The sequence below is a fragment of the Palaemon carinicauda genome, chromosome 18 (assembly GCF_036898095.1).
Source record: "Palaemon carinicauda isolate YSFRI2023 chromosome 18, ASM3689809v2, whole genome shotgun sequence".
NCBI classification, from domain to species: domain Eukaryota; kingdom Metazoa; phylum Arthropoda; class Malacostraca; order Decapoda; family Palaemonidae; genus Palaemon; species Palaemon carinicauda.
The window spans coordinates 52,632,348-52,650,807 of NC_090742.1; the positions used below are offsets into that span (position 1 = coordinate 52,632,348).

General features: G+C 40.7%; 1 protein-coding gene across 1 annotated transcript in view; it reads right to left on the bottom strand.

The window, feature by feature from the left end:
- The window catches only part of sotv (exostosin glycosyltransferase sotv), a 574,706-nt gene that overhangs the window by 238,928 nt on the left and 317,318 nt on the right, over positions 1-18,460 (bottom strand). Inside the window, exon 8 of the mRNA XM_068392356.1 lies at positions 2,257-2,370. Within this exon, the coding sequence (XP_068248457.1) occupies positions 2,257-2,370 (114 nt within the window). The remainder of the gene's footprint in view (positions 1-2,256; positions 2,371-18,460) is intronic.

An 18,460-nucleotide genomic window follows, 5' to 3' on the forward strand; every position in this document is an offset into this window, starting at 1 on the left:
AAAAGAATGCAAGGATTTATTGAAGAGAAAGCCTGCACAGCGAAAGCTCAAAACTAGAATAGTGTACTTCACCAAATAGTTGTGAAAACAAATCCAGTTAGCAACAGCGAATTAGTAGGTCTTGCCGGTAGCACGACAGAGAGAAAATTGAGTTCTTTGTTTACAATGAGTACTGGGTACTTGGACGACAGATGGCGCTGTTGAAGTACACCCCCTACCTGCATAGCGATCGCTGGCGGATTTTTTCCGTAGAGTTTTCTGTCGAGCAGCAGAGCTGCAGCTATTATAATCACCGGCTAAGTTAAATATTGAAAATTAACAGTTTCCTTTGGGACCTTATCCAATCGAATCACAGCCTCTTCCGTGAGGCGAGCGTAGCTGGGGAAGGGGAATTCAAGACCCGGCCGTGGCGTGCGAACGTAAATAATCCAAGTAATAATATAGTGGAAAAGAAACGCCCGAAGGCGACCAGGCATGCCAACCTACCGATAATACTCACACGTATATGTAATAACTGTTATCGTAATAACAGGACATCAATATAAAAATTTAATACGGTGTGTGAACCGTGGATACCCATAAAGTTCATAACGAGAAACAATCAGTATGGAAGACTCATTGAAAAGCGTTAAGAACGAAACGAGAAAGAGATAGGAGGGAGCCGAGCGCCATGAAAGACCCACGCGGGGTCGTGAAAAATAAAACTGTTATAATATAAGCAAAAAAGGGCAAGGCCCCCTCCAAAATCTCAAAACTCATAGATCTAGTACTTAACTTAGATGGAAGGACAGTGGAGTCCGACATCTTGAGGTAAATCCTGAAAAAACCAGCGAAATTCACACAATAAGGCAAAATAAGGCTTAAATAGCGCGTGCTATAAAAGGAGTGTCGTCACTTGTGTGGGATTGCTAGTAGTAGTAGGATGTTGAACGGCACCTCGCTGTTCGGGGATATTGACAGGAGATATCTAAATGGTGCGAGGCCTCTGGTTATGATTTATTCAGCGCCCCAGTATTATACCGACACCTTATTAAGGTGAGCGAGCTGGGTTCAACCTAGCATTCCTATACAAATTTTTCTCTGGTAAATTCATAGCAGTTTTTACCTTAGAAATGATGTAAAAGGAGCTATTTCACTGGGCGGCACGGGTCGGAGCCCAGAAATATTAAAATAGCCAGCTGGGTAGGGCAGAAGCACCTCTGTACTATACAGCAGCTAAAAACAAAGTGGCCACGTAGCTTAGCTGGAACTTGGCTGTTAAAATCTACAACAAAGAGTCAGTTACTGGTGGGTGACCTGGAAGCACCACCAACTCGGTGGGGCCTTCAGGCAACCGATCAGTAAGTACTGACACGTTTGGTATTTTTAAGCATTGGTACAATAAAAAATTAGTTTTTTATAAGCAGGCCTATTTTTCTTAAGGTGGGCCAAGTTTTTTTTGTGGGACAAGTTTTCTCAATGCAGGCAGGGTGTTCTCCATATGAGTAGAGTTTTCTCAATGTGGCTCAAGTTTCCTCAATGTAGGCCGGGCTTTCTCGATGTGGGCAGAGTTTTCTCAATGTGGGTCAAGTTTTCTCAATATAGGCCAAGTTTTCTTGACGTGTGCTGACTTGCTATAGATTTTAACAGCCAGGTTCCAGCTACACTGAAAGCATACCCCTATTAAAGGACACGGGTTTGTACACATGTAAGAACAAATGGAATTTTGGTATAAAATGATCTCTACAATTTTTGGAAGATATAAAAAATCTCTCCTCTTTTCTTTAATTTGCTATCCAAGCATTGCTGGCTCTTTTCTTGCAGCTCTTGGTCCCTCATATCTCTTTAGAATAGATAAAAGGCTTACAATGGGCTCATGAGCTGCTAATCTTGATTGTTGGGAATAGACTGGTAAAACCGCAGCTTATGAATCTAAGTTATTTATCTTTAAAAATTCTAAGGTACAGTATATAGTTTCTATGTGCAAACTGAATAATGTTGGATCTAGTAAAAAATCAGCAAATATATAGATCATATCAAATATACAACAGCCAAGGATACAGTTTATGTCTGTGATGTAAGTCTCTTAGTACCTAAAGGAATGAATTTAATGATATTTTTCTTCACATGTTTTTGAATTAGCCTTTTCTGTTTTCTTGTATCATTACAAGAGTAAAATATGTCAGGGAACGATTTCCTAGTACTTTCATATTTTGAAATTTCTATACAACTTTTAGGTCACAAGCATAGAGAATCACAGTATATCACTATATCTACCTGCTTCTGCATTTCTTCCATTCTCTCCTCAGATACATCTTTTTTAATAACTTGCAAGACAGTAGGCAGATCTTCTTCATATATCTGTATCGCTGCCTTTTGCCAATCTATTGTCTGAAAAAAAAATAGTGATAATAGAAGTTAATTAAATATACATTCATCATGTCGTATATAGGATACAATTTTTTTTAAACAAAATGTAATTTTTCTACTAAACTTACTACTAAAAATTAACTCTCTTCGTGCACATTAAATCCTCCTAAATAATTTAATCTGTTAGTATATTTGAACATGTGTGGATGGATCACAGCCTAGGTCGCTAACATTCTGATTTTTTTATATTTGATCTATGAGATGCAAAAAAAAAAAAAAAACTTAAATAATGAAATCTTTTTCTACACTTACGTGATGTTCATATTTCTTTCATCTCCGGATGTTGGGAATGTTGAACACGTTACCCTTTAAAGGTAAGAAATTTTCAGTTTTCTTTTCTGCCAATATATTAATGCTATAGTAAAGCAATGAGAATCACCAACAACTAACTACAACACGCCGTGTATGTCATATTACTTCTTCAGTCTCAAAATAAAAATAAATCCCTGTCCTCTTCATGCCATAGTCAGTGGGAAGAAGTGTGGGTATATATATCAACATCAGGTTGGTATGGAAAACAAATTTTATTATCAAAATTCTGTTTATTTTTATGAACCTTCCCTGAAGCTCATATTGCTGACTTCCACACTCTAGAGGTGGTGGGTAGCCAGTAAAAAAAATGAAACAGGCATTTAGTTTCAAATGTGGAATTACTTTGTTTTATTTTAGTTACCCCCTCTTCTGTTTCCTATTTAAACATTTTCTATTCCCTATATACTAAGCTTTCGCCTGCTTTAAATAAATATGTCTCTGTGTTCCCTTCATATATTATTGGTTGTAGGTTGGCCAGGGCATCAGCCACCCATTGAGATACTACCACTAGAGTGTTATTGGGTCCCTTGACTAACCAGACAGTATTACATTGGATCCTTCTCTCTGGTTACGGCTCATTTTGTCTTTGCCTACACGTACACCGAATAGTCTGGCCTATTCTTACCACATTCTCCTCTGTCCTCATACACCTGTCAGCAATGAGATTACCAAACAATTCTTCTTCTCTCAAGGGGTTAACTACTGCAATGTAATTTTGTTCAGTGGCTACTTTCCTCTTGATAAGGGTAGAAGAGACTCTTTAGCTATGGTAAGCAGCTTTTCTAGGAGGAAACTCCAAAATCAAACCTTTGTTTTCTGGTCTTGGGTAGTGTCATAGCCTCTGTACCATGTCCTTCCTTTCTCTTTCTCTTGTTTTTTTTTTAAGTTTTTATAGTTTACATGTGAAGGATCTAATTAATGTTATTACTGTTCTTGAAATATTTTATCATGATTGTTTATTTTTCTTTCATAGTTAATTTATATCCTTGTTTCCTTTCCGCACTGCGCTATATTTCCATGTTGGCGCCTTTGAGCTTATAGCATCTTGATTTTCTAACTAGGGTTGTAGCCTAGCTTGTAATAATATCAATAACAATAATAATACCCTTAATATTCATTTTTGTTTATGTATTAATCACTCTGCTGTACTTTTTCACCTTTTAATTACTCACTCTTCTCAAGATCATTTTATTTCAGTACCTTAAGGTCACCATAAGTACATTTTTACAGAGCAACTTGGTAATTTATGACAAGGCCGCCTGGTTACCTCCTGTACCTACAGTTGCCTTACTTATCCTGTATTTACATAACTCAATAGTTTACATAATTCATTCATCTTAGCAGTATGATTATTTTCATCTCCATACCTATTTATATGTTTGGTTAGCTATGATTGCTGACTGTGACATACTCAAGTAAATGCCACTTAATTACTTTGTATACATTTAACTTTATATGCCACACTGTAGAATTTTAGTAATTACTTTTCTCCTGGAGGTGGAAGAATTCTCCTTGTAATTATATATACACCATTCTATACATGAGCACCATTGGCGAATTAAAAGAGCATCTTAAACCTTTGGATTAGCATTTACACATGCACATAGATGTTCCTGCGTAAATACATAGATCTGTGCTTACAGCTTTGCTAACACACCTGGAATCACAGAAATTAGGAATCTACCTAATTCACTGTTACCCAACATAATCAAAGGATGGCCCTAAAACACCTGTCCTACCCTACCCACATTGAAGGATAGGCATAATATTACTAGCTAAGCTACAACCCTGGTTGGAAAAGCAGGATACTATAAGTCAAATGACTCCAATTAGAAAAATAACCCAGTGAGGACAGGAAATAGATAGAATAGAGAGCCTGTGTGTACCCTCAATCAAGAGGAAATATAATCCAAAACAGTGGAAGACCATGGTACAGCGGTTATGGCACGACCCAAGACTAGCTGCTTACCATAGCTAAAGAGTCTTCTACCCTTATCAAGTGGAAAATGGCCTTCATTCAATACGGTTTCATGATTACTTGATCAACAGTACACCTATCATAGTTCATCAACTGTGGAACTCTTCTTATAAACTGATTGATTGATTTGAATCTTCCCGGCATCCTGACATCGAAGGTCATTTACGTTGATATTGTTTGTGATAAATAAATAATAAATAAATATTCAATTAAAACCATACAAGCAAAGATGTACTTATAAAACCTAAATAACTTTCAGAAAACTAGCTTCTGAAATAAATCTAAAACTACAGCTTGCTTAGTACAACACATCCTGCCCAAGAATCTTGGCATGGATGAACCTGCCATCCTCAACTCAAGTCTCAAACAGACATCGATTTCTTGAGGTGCTTGAAGTGGGACATTTGGTTAACAAGTGCCTCACTGTCAGGGGTACCGAACAATCATCGTAATATGGCTGGTGTTGGCCAGTCATTAGAAACTTGTGTGTCAACCGAATGTGTCCAATGAGGAGACAACAAAGAGTACTCTCCCACTTTTGGGGCATCATGTTATACCTTGAAGGAGATATAACATTCATTATTTCTCTCATCTTATTTCCATCTAAACTATCCCAATGCTGTTACCAATTATTATAAAACAAACTTTTAATGCTTTATTTTTTTAGCCAGTAAATCTGCCTTCTCATTTCCAGGCATACCTACGTGTGCTAGAACCCAGCAATATTGAACTGTTATACCTCTCAGCCCAATAATAAAAAGTCACTCTAAAATATTTAAAACTAAAGGGTAACTGGAATTCAAAACTTCTAAAGCTTATAGGACATATCTTGCATCACTAAAATTGGTTAAATTACCCTCCTCTTTTAATACTTTTTTCAAATAGCAGTTAGTATGCCATATAATTTGGCAGTAAATATAGAAGACACTAGGGGAAGTGCTGGTAATTTCCATGGAGCGGTTAGTGGTATCCTAAATGGAAGAACTCTGTTTCTAGCTTTATCAAGACTGTTTATCAATTGTTTTACCTGAAAACGATAAGGTTGAGGAGATTTTGGGCGCAACTCAAAATACAGTACACTGAATGCCTTACAATGTTTTCAGTCTGAAATGCTATAGAATCAAGAAGTCTCTCTTTATAGAGGGCTACTGCTACTCAACTCTGATAACGCTTGTTACAAGCATCCATGTAATCATGGTTGTGAACACATGAACAACCTGAAGTGCTGTATGTAATTTCAGGACACCTAGAGTTTTACGGAAGGGTCTGGGTATAATGTGTTTATTAAACACTACCTAAATAAATAGAAGCAGTACAACATTCATGCGTGATACTTGACAGATTCGTAACCAATGCAGAAGGACCAAATCATCTGGGTCCTTCAGGAGAAGCGGAGTAATGGGAAGTCGGGCAGCCAGCAGTCTTCAATCATCTTTGCGAGGTAAGAGTCGGATTTGTTAGTTTTCTTTTTATTCTGGGATGATGGGCATGGGTCGCTGGTTGTGCTTGATTGCTAGTACTTAGTCCTTGAAGACCGCACAGTGCTATAGCTCAAAATAAGTAGTTTTGACAAAGGAAAAATGTGTTTTTGGGGAGGTGCTGTGTGATATAAAAAAAAACTCCTGCCTCCCTAGCATCATGCCAGCAGGTGAAGCATATTCAGTTTGGTTCACTCAAGAATGGTGGGTGGGGCCTGTTAATGATGTAAGTACAGTATGTGAATGAGAACTGAAACGATGGTTCTTTCCAACACACCATGGACGACGTCACGTGTAGCAGACGTGCAGATTCCAAGGTGCTATGGTAAGTTCTAATATGCCTGAACTTGCAGGTCTTCACTATAATCACTAGTGTGTGGACAAGAATTAAAATGATAGTTCTTTCTAACATGCCATGCATGACATCACGTGTAGCAGACGTGCAGACTCCGAGGTGCTATGGCAAGTTTTAATGTGCCTGAACTTGCAGGTCTCCCTTATAATCACCGGGCGAGTCCACGCTCAGCACGTTGATACACTAGCCCTTAACCAGGGGAACAATATTTCTTTTGGTAATCAGGTTATGCTGGATTCCTAGTTCTAAGCCTTTAGAGACCACACAGCACCTCCTCAAAAATAAGTTTTGCTTATGACCAGTTAATCTTGAAAATTTCATATGATCTTAAATTCTTGTACATTTTGGGAAAATTAAAAAAAGAATTCCTTTCTCATGGACAGATTTATTTTGCTTCATTCTTAGAATATTCGGTATTCTGCATCAAAATGAAAAAAAGGAAAATAAGCAAAACTATTTCTCCTAACCCTTTTGCCCAGTTAACAATGGTTTTATTTTAAAGCCACAATGTTGACTTATTTTTCTTAAGGTTATTTTGATTGAAAATACACCAAACATCATAAAAACAAGAACTTGTGTAGTAGAGTAATTTTGAAGCAAAAGGAAAAAAGTCAAAGAACTAATTACAGTATATGCTTGTAATATGTTATTTTCATTAGTAAAATAAATTTTTGAATATACTTACCCGATAATCATGTAGCTGTCAACTCTGTTGCCGACAGAAATCTACGGTCGGGATACACCAGCGATCGCTATACAGGTGGGGGTGAACACAACAGCGCCATCTGTGGTCAGGTACTCCAGTACTTCTTGTCAACACCACCTCAATTTTTTCCTCGGTCCACTGGTTCTCTATGGGGAGGAAGGGTGGGTCAATTAAATCATGATTATCGGGTAAGTATATTCAAAAATTTATTTTACTAATGAAAATAACATTTTTCAATATTAATCTTACCCGATAATCATGTAGCTGATTCACACCCAGGGTGGTGGGTGGAGACCAGCATACATGTTAACAAAGAAGCTAAGTATCCCGTATTTTATTTTATTAGTTATTCAAAAATAACATAAAATAAATAAGTACCTGGTAAGGAAGACGACTTGAACCATTACTCTGCCTTTATTAAGTACGTCTTCCTTACTGAGCGTAGCGGTCCTCTTAGGATGCTGAACGACTCTTAGGTGCTGAAGTATAAAGGGCTGCAACCCATACTAAAGGACCTCATCACAACCTTTAACCTCGGCGCTTCTCAAGAAAGAATTGACCACCCGCCAAATCAACAAGGATGTGGAAGGCTTCTTAGCCGACCGTACAACCCATAAAAAGTATTCAAGAGAAAGGTTAAAAGGGTTATGGGATTATGGGAATGTAGTGGCTGAGCCCCCGCCTACTACTGCATTCGTTGCTACGAATGGTCCCAGGGTGTAGCAGTTCTCGTAAAGAGACTGGACATCTTTGAGATAGAATGATGCGAACACTGACTTGCTTCTCCAATAGGTTGCATCCATAACACTCTGCAGAGAACGGTTCTGTTTGAAGGCCACTGAAGTAGCCACAGCTCTCACTTCATGTGTCCTTACCTTCAGCAAAGCAAGGTCTTCTTCCTTCAGATGAGAATGTGCTTCCCTAATCAGGAGCCTGAATAGGTAAGAAACTGAGTTCTTAGACCTTGGAAGAGAAGGCTTCTTGATATCACACCATAAGGCTTCTGATTGTCCTCGTAAAGGTTATGACCTTTTTAGAGAGTACCTAAGAGCTCTAACTGGGCAAAGTACTCTCTCCAGTTCGTCCCCCACCAAGTTGGACAGGCTTGGGATCTCGAACGACTTAGGCCAAGGACGTGAAGGAAGCTCGTTTAGCAAAAAACCGAGCTGCAAGGAACATGTAGCCGTTTCAGATGTGAAAACTATGTTCCTGCTGAAGGCGTGGATCTCACTTACTCTTTTAGCTGTTGTCAAGCACACGAGGAAAAGAGTTTTTAATGTGAGGTCCTTAAAAGAGGCTGATTGGAGAGGTTCAAATCTTGATGACATAAGGAACCTTAGGACCACGTCTAGATTCCAGCCTGGAGTGGACAACTGACGTTCCTTTGAGGTCTCAAAAGACCTAAGGAGGTCCTGTAGATCTTTGTTGGAGGAAAGATCCAAGCCTGTGTGGCGGAAAACCGCTGCCAACATACTTCTGTAACCCTTAATCGTAGGAGCTGAAAGGGATCTTACGTTCCTTAGATGTAACAGGAAGTCAGCAATCTGGGTTACAGTGGTACTGGTTGAGGAAACTGCATTGGCCTTGTACCAGCTTCGGAAGACTTCCCCTTTAGACTGATAGACTCTGAGAGTGGATGTCCTCCTTGCTCTGGCAATCGCTCTGGCTGCCTCCTTCGAAAAGCCCCTAGCCCTTGAGAGTCTTTCGAAAGTCTGAAGGCAGTCAGACGAAGAGCGTGGAGGTTTGGGTGTACCTTCTTTACATGAGGTAGACGTAGAAGGTCCACTCCTAGAGGAAGAGTCCTGGGAATGTCGACCAGCCATTGCAGTACCTCTATGAACCATTCTCTCGCGGGCCAGAGCGGAGCCAACCAACGTCAGCTGTGTCCCTTTGCGAGAGGCGAACTTCTGAAGTACCCTGTTGACAATCTTGAACGGCGGGAATGCATACAGGTCGAGATGGGACCAATCCAGCAGAAAAGCATCCACTTGAACTGCTGCTGGGTCTGGAATCGAAGAACAATACAACGGGAGCCTCTAGGTTATCGAGGTAGCGAACAGATCTATGGTTGGCTGACCCCACAGGGCCCAAAGTCTGCTGCAAACATTCTTGTGAAGGGTCCACTCTGTGGGGATGACCTGACCCTTCCGGCTAAGGCGATCTGCCATGACATTCATATCGCCCTGAATGAACCTCGTTACCAGCGTGAGCTTTCGATCTTTTGACCAGATGAGGAGGTCCCTTGCGATCTAGAACAACTTCCACGAATGAGTCCCTCCCTGCTTGGAGATGTAAGCCAAGGCTGTGGTGTTGTCAGAGTCCACCTCCACCACCTTGTTAAGCTGGAGGGACTTGAAGTTTATCAAGGCCAGATGAACCGCCAACAGCTCCTTGCAATAGATGTGAAGTGTCCTTAGCTCCTGATTCCATGTTCCCGAGCATTCCTGTCCGTCCAAAGTCGCACCCCAGCCCGTGTCTGATGCGTCAGAGAAGAGACGGCGGTCGGGTTTCTGAACAGCCAAAGGTAGACTTCCTTGAGAAGAAAGCTGTTCTTTCACCACGTGAGAGTAGACCTCCTCTCTTCGGAAACAGGAACTGAGACCGTCTCTAGCGTCATGTCCTTTATCCAGTGAGCCGCTAGATGATACTGAAGGGGGAGGAGGTGGCGTCTCCCTAACTCGATGAACAGGGCCAGCGATGAAAGTGTCCCTGTTAGACTCATCCACTACCTGACTGAGCATCGGTTCCTTCTCAGCATGCTCTGGATGCATTCTAGGGCTTAGTAGATCCTTGGGGCCGACGGAAAAGCCCGAAAAGCTCGACTCTGAAGATCCATACCCAGGTAGACAATGGTCTGGGATGGGACGAGCTGGGACTCCTCAAAATTGACCAGGAGGCCCAGTTCCTTGGACAGATCCATAGTCCATCTGAGAATCTCCAGACAGCGACGACTTGTGGGAGCTCTTAAAAGCTAGTCGTCTGACGGAGCCGGACACAAGATCATGGTACTGCTGCACAGTCTGTGAACTGTCAACCATGGGGAAGCGAGGAAGTACAGCGACAACCCGAAGCTGTCTAGACTGTCTGGGTCGTACAGACAACTCCTTATCGGGTTGCTGAGGTTGCCGCACTGCGTCACAACAAGTCACTTCTGCTGGTTGTTGAACGTCTTCCCAGTGACACACTGACTCCGTAAACAAAAAAAAATCCTCTAACAAGGACTAAGCTTGGACTGCATGTCTTGCAACAAAGCTCAAGGTCTATGGGAACAGGTGTGGTAACAGACGGGGTTAGCGACTGAAGTGGAACCATTACCCTCCCTGGAAGCATGTTATGCTTAAATAAAAGTCCATAGGAGGCTAAGCAGCTAAAGGCTCCTCTCCAAATGACAGAGTCCTCAAGGGAATATCAGAAGGAGGGAGAATAGCACTTTCTCATCTACAGGAACCATATCCGAGAAAAGCTAAGTTCTCTCAGTGAGGGTTTCACTGGTGCAAAAGCAGCAGACTAGAAGGCAACGTTATGAAACTGCTTGACAGTCTAGTGAGTTGGCAACAACCAAAGATGTGTGACTGAGGAGCATGCGGTAAGGTATGCAGAGCATGCTGTATGCAGAGCATGCTGTATGTAGAGCATGCTGTAAGGTAAGCAGAGCATGTTGCATGGCGTGCGGCTTATGCTGCATGGGAAGAGGCTCATGCTGCATGGGATGAGGCTCATGCTGCATGGTATGAGGCTCATGCTGCATGGGATGAGGCTCATGCTGCAAGGGATGAGGCTCATGCCGCATGCGTTGAGGAGGATGCCGCATAGTATGAGGCTCCCGCCTCATGGGTTGAGGCGGTTGCCGCATAGCATGAGGCTCCTGCCTCATGGTTTGAGGAGGATGCCGCATAGCATGAGGCTCCTCATAGCATGAGACTCCTGCCTCATGGGTTGAGGAGGATGCCGCATAGCATGAGGCTCCTGCCTCATGGGTTGAGGAGGATGCCGCATAGCATGAGGCTCCTGCCTCATGGGTAGAGGAGGTTGCCGCATAGCATGAGGCTCCTGCCTCATGGGTTGAGGAGGATGCCGCAAAGCATGAGGCTCCTCATAGCATGAGGTCCCTGCCTCATGGGTTGAGGAGGATGCCGCATAGCATGAGGCTCCTCATAGCATGAGGCTCCTGCCTCATGGTTTGAGGAGGATGCCGCATAGCCTGAGGCTGCTGCCTCAAGGATGGTGGAGGTTGCTGCAACGCATGAGGCTGCTGCCTCAAGGATGGAGGAGGTTGCCGCAACGCATGAGGCTCCTGCCTCAAGGGAAGAGGAGGTGAGTTGAGGCTCTTGCCTCAAGAGTTGAGGTTCTTGCCTCAAGAGTTGAGGCTCTTGCCTCAAGAGTTGAGGCTCTTGCCTCAAGAGTTGAGGTTCTTGCCTCAAGAGTTGAGGCTCTTGCCTCAAGAGTTGAGGTTCTTGCCTCAAGAGTTGAGGCTCTTGCCTCAAGAGTTGAGGCTCCTGCCTCAAGGGTTGAGGAGGTTGCCGCAACGCATGAGGCTCCTGCCTCAAGGGAAGAGGAGGTGAGTTGAGGCTCTTGCCTCAAGAGTTGAGGCTCTTGCCTCAAGAGTTGAGGATTTGCCTCAAGAGTTGAGGTTCTTGCCTCAAGAGTTGAGGCTCTTGCCTCAAGAGTTGAGGCTCCTGCCTCAAGGGTTGAGGAGGTTGCCGCATAGCAAGAGGCTCCTGCCTCAAGGAAAGTGGAGGTTGCTGCATAGCGCTGGTACCTGGCAACTCCCAATGCGGCAGCTCACGCATGGAGGCAGGAGGAGCCTCAACATCATACGTCTGGCAGGGTGGACTGCGCAGAGGTGGAGGAGCGCTCGCAGGAGGAGGTGTGTTAACCTTCTCTGCCTGAAACTCCTGCATCAACACCGCAAGCTGAGACTGCATTGTCTGCAGCATAGACCACTAGAGTCTAAGAAAGACAACAACAAACGGAGGTACTGTCCGTTGAGACTGAGGGTCTAAAACAGCTGGTGCGGCAACAGACGGAGTTACTGCCTGTTGCGGTACCACCTTGCCTCTCTGGGAGGTGTGCAGTTGTCGTACTGCAGCAAGTCCGAACTGACCCAGTGCTAATGGCTCCATCTAGGAGTTGGACTTGCGCGGAAGGGACCGACTTGCACTTAAAAGCTGCAAGATTTGGTCCATGGTTTCTGCGAGAAACCTCTTCCGCAGACGAGGAATAAATGGGCTCTCTCGTCTTTGTGTGGGTGGGGTGATCACGTCGGCTACGTGAGTTGGTTACACCCGAAACCACGGAGGGAAACGTCTGTTCGTCGATCAAGGCCTGATGAACCCATAAGTCCTTCGACGTTACTTCTCCCCTGGCTTGGGAGCTTGTAAGAGGTCCCAGACTAGGCGAACAACTGGCACGAACAGACGAACCCTCGAACGCAACACTGTAACACTTTGCGCTTATCACTTTATCACTTTTGATTTTCTGTTTGCACTTATTTCACTGAACTCGAAACTTTAAGTGGTTTGTACCTGAAACACGCAATTCTATCCTTCATTAAAAGTTAGTAATTGCGAAAACAGTATTACAATGTAACAGAAAAACATAATGAAAGATAAATAATTCAGTGGCTGGAAAAGAGACTAAACTAGATCAAATAAACTACGTTTAAAATCTCTCACCGCATAAAGCCTGGGAACAAGAATAAAACTCTAGAAACGTTTACCTTCTTCCCCTAAAGAGACTAGGGAGAAGAGCAAAAACGATAACAACGTTACCCGCTTGAACGAAACGTTTATCCTCCTCTCTCTCCCTCCGTCTCTATCTCTCTCTCTCTCTCTCTTGACTTAGAACCTGAGAGATGAGCCCAATTATATATATCGTTAAAACATATTATTGTTAAAGGAAAAAAACTGAAAGATTTCCCAAATAAAAAGTTCCTTTATTAGAATTAAAACCATTTAAGCTAAGAAAGAATGAACAAAACGCTAGAATCGGTTTACTCTTACTGCAACGTGACACCGTGAATACTCTCTCTCTATCGTAACGATAGAGCGCAAGTTGAACGTTCTGAACGTCAACAACTGCAGAGACAAAACAAAACGTTAGTTCAACTTTGAAAACAGTACGAGACTATCAAAGAAATTCTTTCAAAAACATTAAAATAGCATAATATGTTAACAGGTAAAAACGAAATGACGGGCTCAATGTTAATTAACTTCGGTTCCAAGAAAAGACCGCCTACTATTAGGAAAGGTCGAATATAAACAAATATAAAAATTAATTTTAATAAGTTTATAATAAAAGGAAGTTAATCGAAGAGGCCTATAAAAGGCGGAGAGATATAAAATAAATCTATAACTTTTGTTAAGCAAAATTAAGAAAGAGAGTCTATACTCTCTTCGACACCAACACTTCCGTCTAAGGGAAGGGTCGGCCATTAAAAGTGAAAGAGAGTTCATACTCTCTTCGTCACCAAAATTAAATAAAAAATAAAATCAAATTAATTTCAAAAACTTGCTAAGCTAATGATAAAGCTTCCTGAATAGCGAAGGCTAAACTCTAGAGCAAATACATCACCAAATCGTGAGCAATAACTCCAGAATCAACAGCGTATCCATGTAGGTCTAGCCGGAGGCACGACAGAGGAAAAATTGAGGTGGTGTTGACAAGAAGTACTGGAGTACCTGACCACAGATGGCGCTGTTGTGTTCACCCCCACCTGTATAGCGATCGCTGGCGTATCCCGACCGTAGATTTCTGTCGGCAACAGAGTTGACAGCTACATGATTATCGGGTAAGATTAATATTGAAAAAGTTAAAATAATGTCTAATTAGTTTCTAATAATCCAATACTGTTGAAGAGCAGGATATGTATTACTGTATCAACAGGTTAGATGTATAATTACATGTATTATAAGTTAGTCTGAGGTGTGTTACAGAATGACCTCTTATAATCAGGCAAAATCACTTATCCGGCAAGGTTCTTGAGCCAAAGGTGTCGGACTATCGATGTTGGACCTGCATTTTAAAATATAGATTCAACCTAGTTTTGGTGTAATTCAATTAAATATTCTGTTCATAATTCCTAAAACTTTTATCATATTGTGTAAAGAACAACCTGAATGAAAAAGAACAATATAAGCTACAAAATTGATTGTCACCTCATTATACTGTATGTGAAAACTTTCAAACAAAGCGTTCATCAGTATCTCCACATAAAGGAACACTTGGTTCATTTATCATCCTACCTTGGTAACTTGTTCAATATTTTCAAATTCATAACTGTGTACATATATCACAAATATACCAAATAAGTTGGAGTCTTTCAGTACCAACATACAACAACATATATTTCATTGTACATATTCCCACCCAAAAAAACAAAATGGGGGACTTTATCCTTTCTCATCTTCTCAACCAATTTTTCAACTTTTAATCTCCTAAGTTCTCAAATAGTCCATGTATTATAACAACATCCTCCATTTAATGCTCATTTTCTTCACTCAGTAAATTTACAAAATACTGCCTTCATTCCAATATTCTTTTATTTCCAACTTTGATTTTTTTTTTCTTATATCTGAAGTCATTTACTGCCACATCTACTTTCCATCTTATCTCAGACACTTTCACTATCAAGAATATTTCTTCTTTTTTCTTCTGCTATGCTAAGATTCGTATTCCATCTCTAAAAAAAAAATCCTATGTTTTCTTCCCCCCTACTGTACCTTTAAACTTATCTCCTACTTTTCCTTTGTTTATCATCATGCTTTTCCATGCCTGCCATAGCTAGTAGGCTTTCTTTTTCTCTTCAACTGTTATTTTTATATCTTGATTCAGCCAACATGTCACTTCTCTGTAAGCCTTATTAAATACAAACCCATATACTTTTTCCAATGCTTTTTGTATTTTTTTAATGGTTTTCAATCACTTTTTGATTGTATATTTGCTGATATGTATTCTTAATAATTCTTTTCTACTTGTTAATTTTTCAGTTTCCATGTTTTAATCTTCAACATTGGCTCTTTTTCATCTTCTTATCCTTCACACCAAGAGGGAGGAAATGTATCTAAATTTAGAATAGAGGTAAATTATAAGGCTAAAAACCCTAGGTGCAGCTATATGCAAATGGATGCTGGAAAACTATTAAAACAATAATTACAGTGCACTGTGTGAGGTGCACTGACATAATTAAAACTTTACAGAGTAGTGCTATCATCATATCTGGGAACCTTATGAGAAGTCATATTTTCCAAGGTAACGGATGTATCAGTATGGGAATATAAGACTCCCTATCTCTCCTATTTCTGGTACTTAGTAAAACAAATAAGGTAATAAAATATCATTTGGCAAGACAAAATAACAGGAAAACCCGATGTACTAAAAAGATCCTCAATTCAAAGATAAACATATTCATATAAATTGAAGGTATAGTAATTCATTATTGTGAAGCTAATAATACAGAAGCAAAATCAGAGTGGTAACAATATTAGAAAGGATTGATATCTTAAAAATGACAGACTACCGGCAATTAAAAATCACTAGGGAAGCTAAGGAATTCCAATACAGTGTAATGAAAAATAATAGCCAAGAAAAAGAGGGAAACTGTGTACTGTATGCAACCGTTCATGGCAGGCACCTATGCCGTTCCTGGACATATATGTGAAAATTCACATTAATTATTCCAAAAAAGGCTTTGGACACAAAAGTTAAAATGGGAATAAATATGGAAAATACTATAAATTCTATTACAATTTGTATTTTTCATAGCTACACAAAACTGGGTTATTTATATAGGTAACTGCTAGTCGTGTTTTCTACAACCGGCCAATCCAAAAACTGGTTTGATTGCACCATGTTTTATTGCTGGGCAACCATAGCACAGTGCATGGAGCAAAAGGACTTGCTCACATTGCCTCTTCACAACACTCATCTGGTCAAAGACTTACAGGGCTGCTAAGGTGGGAACTTTGATAAATAACTCGTGTTTTTATAGCTATGAAAAATGCAAATTGTACTCAAATTTGTAGTTTATTCCGACACAGATACCTACTCCTGAGTCATTTATATGGGAGTCTTTGTTAGGAGGGAGGAAGTCTCCGTGAAGTTAAAAGGTATACCTTTCCTCTCTGAAAGATACAATTACTATGCATTATGGAAAGAAATCAAAGTGAATCATTAGTGAACAGTGTAGCTAGCTCGTAAAGAGGCAAGGCCGTACTTTCGATTCTAAGAATAAAATTCTTTCAAGGAGTGAAGTTTCCATGAAGTTGAGAGGAATACCATTCCTCTCTAATACAATTACTATAAACAATAGTAGGAGATCAAAGAGAACCACCACTGAACAGAGGAGCTGGCTCATAAAGAAGCAAGGTTGCATGTTCAAATCCAAGAATAAAATCTTTGCCAGGGGTGAAGTGGTATGAAACATCAAGTGTTACATAATAAAAATGCAATTTCAGTATACTGTATCATCAAATACTGTACTAAAGAAATTTGAGGCATTCTTACTAACATTAGGGTGGAAAGCAATGGAAGGTTTCAAGACCAATCAAGATCACCATCCACCTTAGACCTCATTATACCATATATTGCAGAGAATAATTAGGCCACCAGCCACCAGTTGAGATACTACCGCTAAAGAGTTATGGGGTCTCTTGACTGGCCAGACAGTACTATATTAGATCCTTCTCTCGAGTTATGGTTCATTTTCCCTTTGCCTACATGCACACACTGAATAGTCTGGCCTATTCTTTACATATTCTACTCTGTCCTCATACACCTGACAACACTTGAGAATACCAGGCAATTCTTCTTCACCGAAGGAGTTAACTACTACACTGTAAATGTTCAGTGGCCACTTTCCTCTTGGTAAGGGTAGAAGAGACTCTTCAGCTATGGTAAGCAGCTCTTCTAGGAGAATGACACTCCAAAATCAAACCATTGTTCTCTAGTCTTGGGTAGTGCCATAGCCTCTGTACCATGGTCTTCCACTGTCTTGGGTTAGAGTTCTCTTGCTTGAGGGTACACTCAGGCACACTATTCTATATTATTTCTCTTCCTTTTGTTTTGTTAAAGTTTTATAGTTTATATAGGAGATATCTATTCTAATGACTTTTTTCTTGTTTTTTTTCCTTTCCTCACTGGACTATTTTACCTGTTGGAGCCCCTGGGCTTATAACATCTTGCTTTTCCAACTAGGGTTGTAGCTTAGCAAGTAGTAGTAGTAGTAATAATAATAATAATAATAATAACAATAATAAAAATAATAATAATAATAATAATAATAATAATAATAATAATTATAATAATAGAACCACCATGTGTCCCGTGAGAGCTGAGAGTTAGATTATTTGTTGCGCTGCAACCATAATGCCTAATGAGAGGATGTCCAAAAACCTGAATGCGCCATCATCAAGATAATTGTCCGTAAAGAAAGGTTATTTCTTCTATCCACCAGATTTAAGGACTTGTACTAGGGTGTGGTTTTGAGGAATGATAAGGTTGCAGCAAGCCTACATGTATTATTTGAACAAGGGAGGGCCCCAGCGATGCTTCCCATGAGGATGTATAGGCTCTCATGATAATTTCTCTTAATCAGAGAGAGAAAGTGTTTCTGAATAATTTCTTTTTGAGCAGCCAGACCTCGCAAAGTGGGGTTTGAGGACTTCTACTACCGAGTGGTTTTGGGGAACGCTAAGGTTGCAGTAAGCCCATGTGTATCATGAGCTTGAGGGGGGCCTCTAGGGATGCTTTCCCTGAGGATGTATAAGCTCTCATGATAGTTTCTCTTAATCAGAGAGAGAAAATGTTACTGAATACTTTCCTTTGGAGCAACAAGAGTTCATGAACAAAATGGGGATAATATGTCCCAGATATTTGTTCCAACAGAAATCTCCCATGGCTCTACGGGACAGGGTAACTAGTTGTTCATGTCATCAGAAACCTCTTTGAAGGCAAGTTCGTGAAAGAGTTAAATCTAAGAGACAAGATCGTGAAAGAGTTAAATCTGAGATCATTTTCAATGGGAGTATTGTTTTGGTTCACTGAACCAGAAATGGGTAAAAAGTGGAAGGTTCACTGATGCCATGTGACCGAGGGAGGGTTCCTGGCGACGCTTCCCCTGAGGATAGTGAGTTTTCATGTTAGGTCTTGACCAATAGGGTGACTATGTTCAGGATGAAGAACTTCAATTCTGATCTGTGGACACCAAATAGAAAAGGATACAC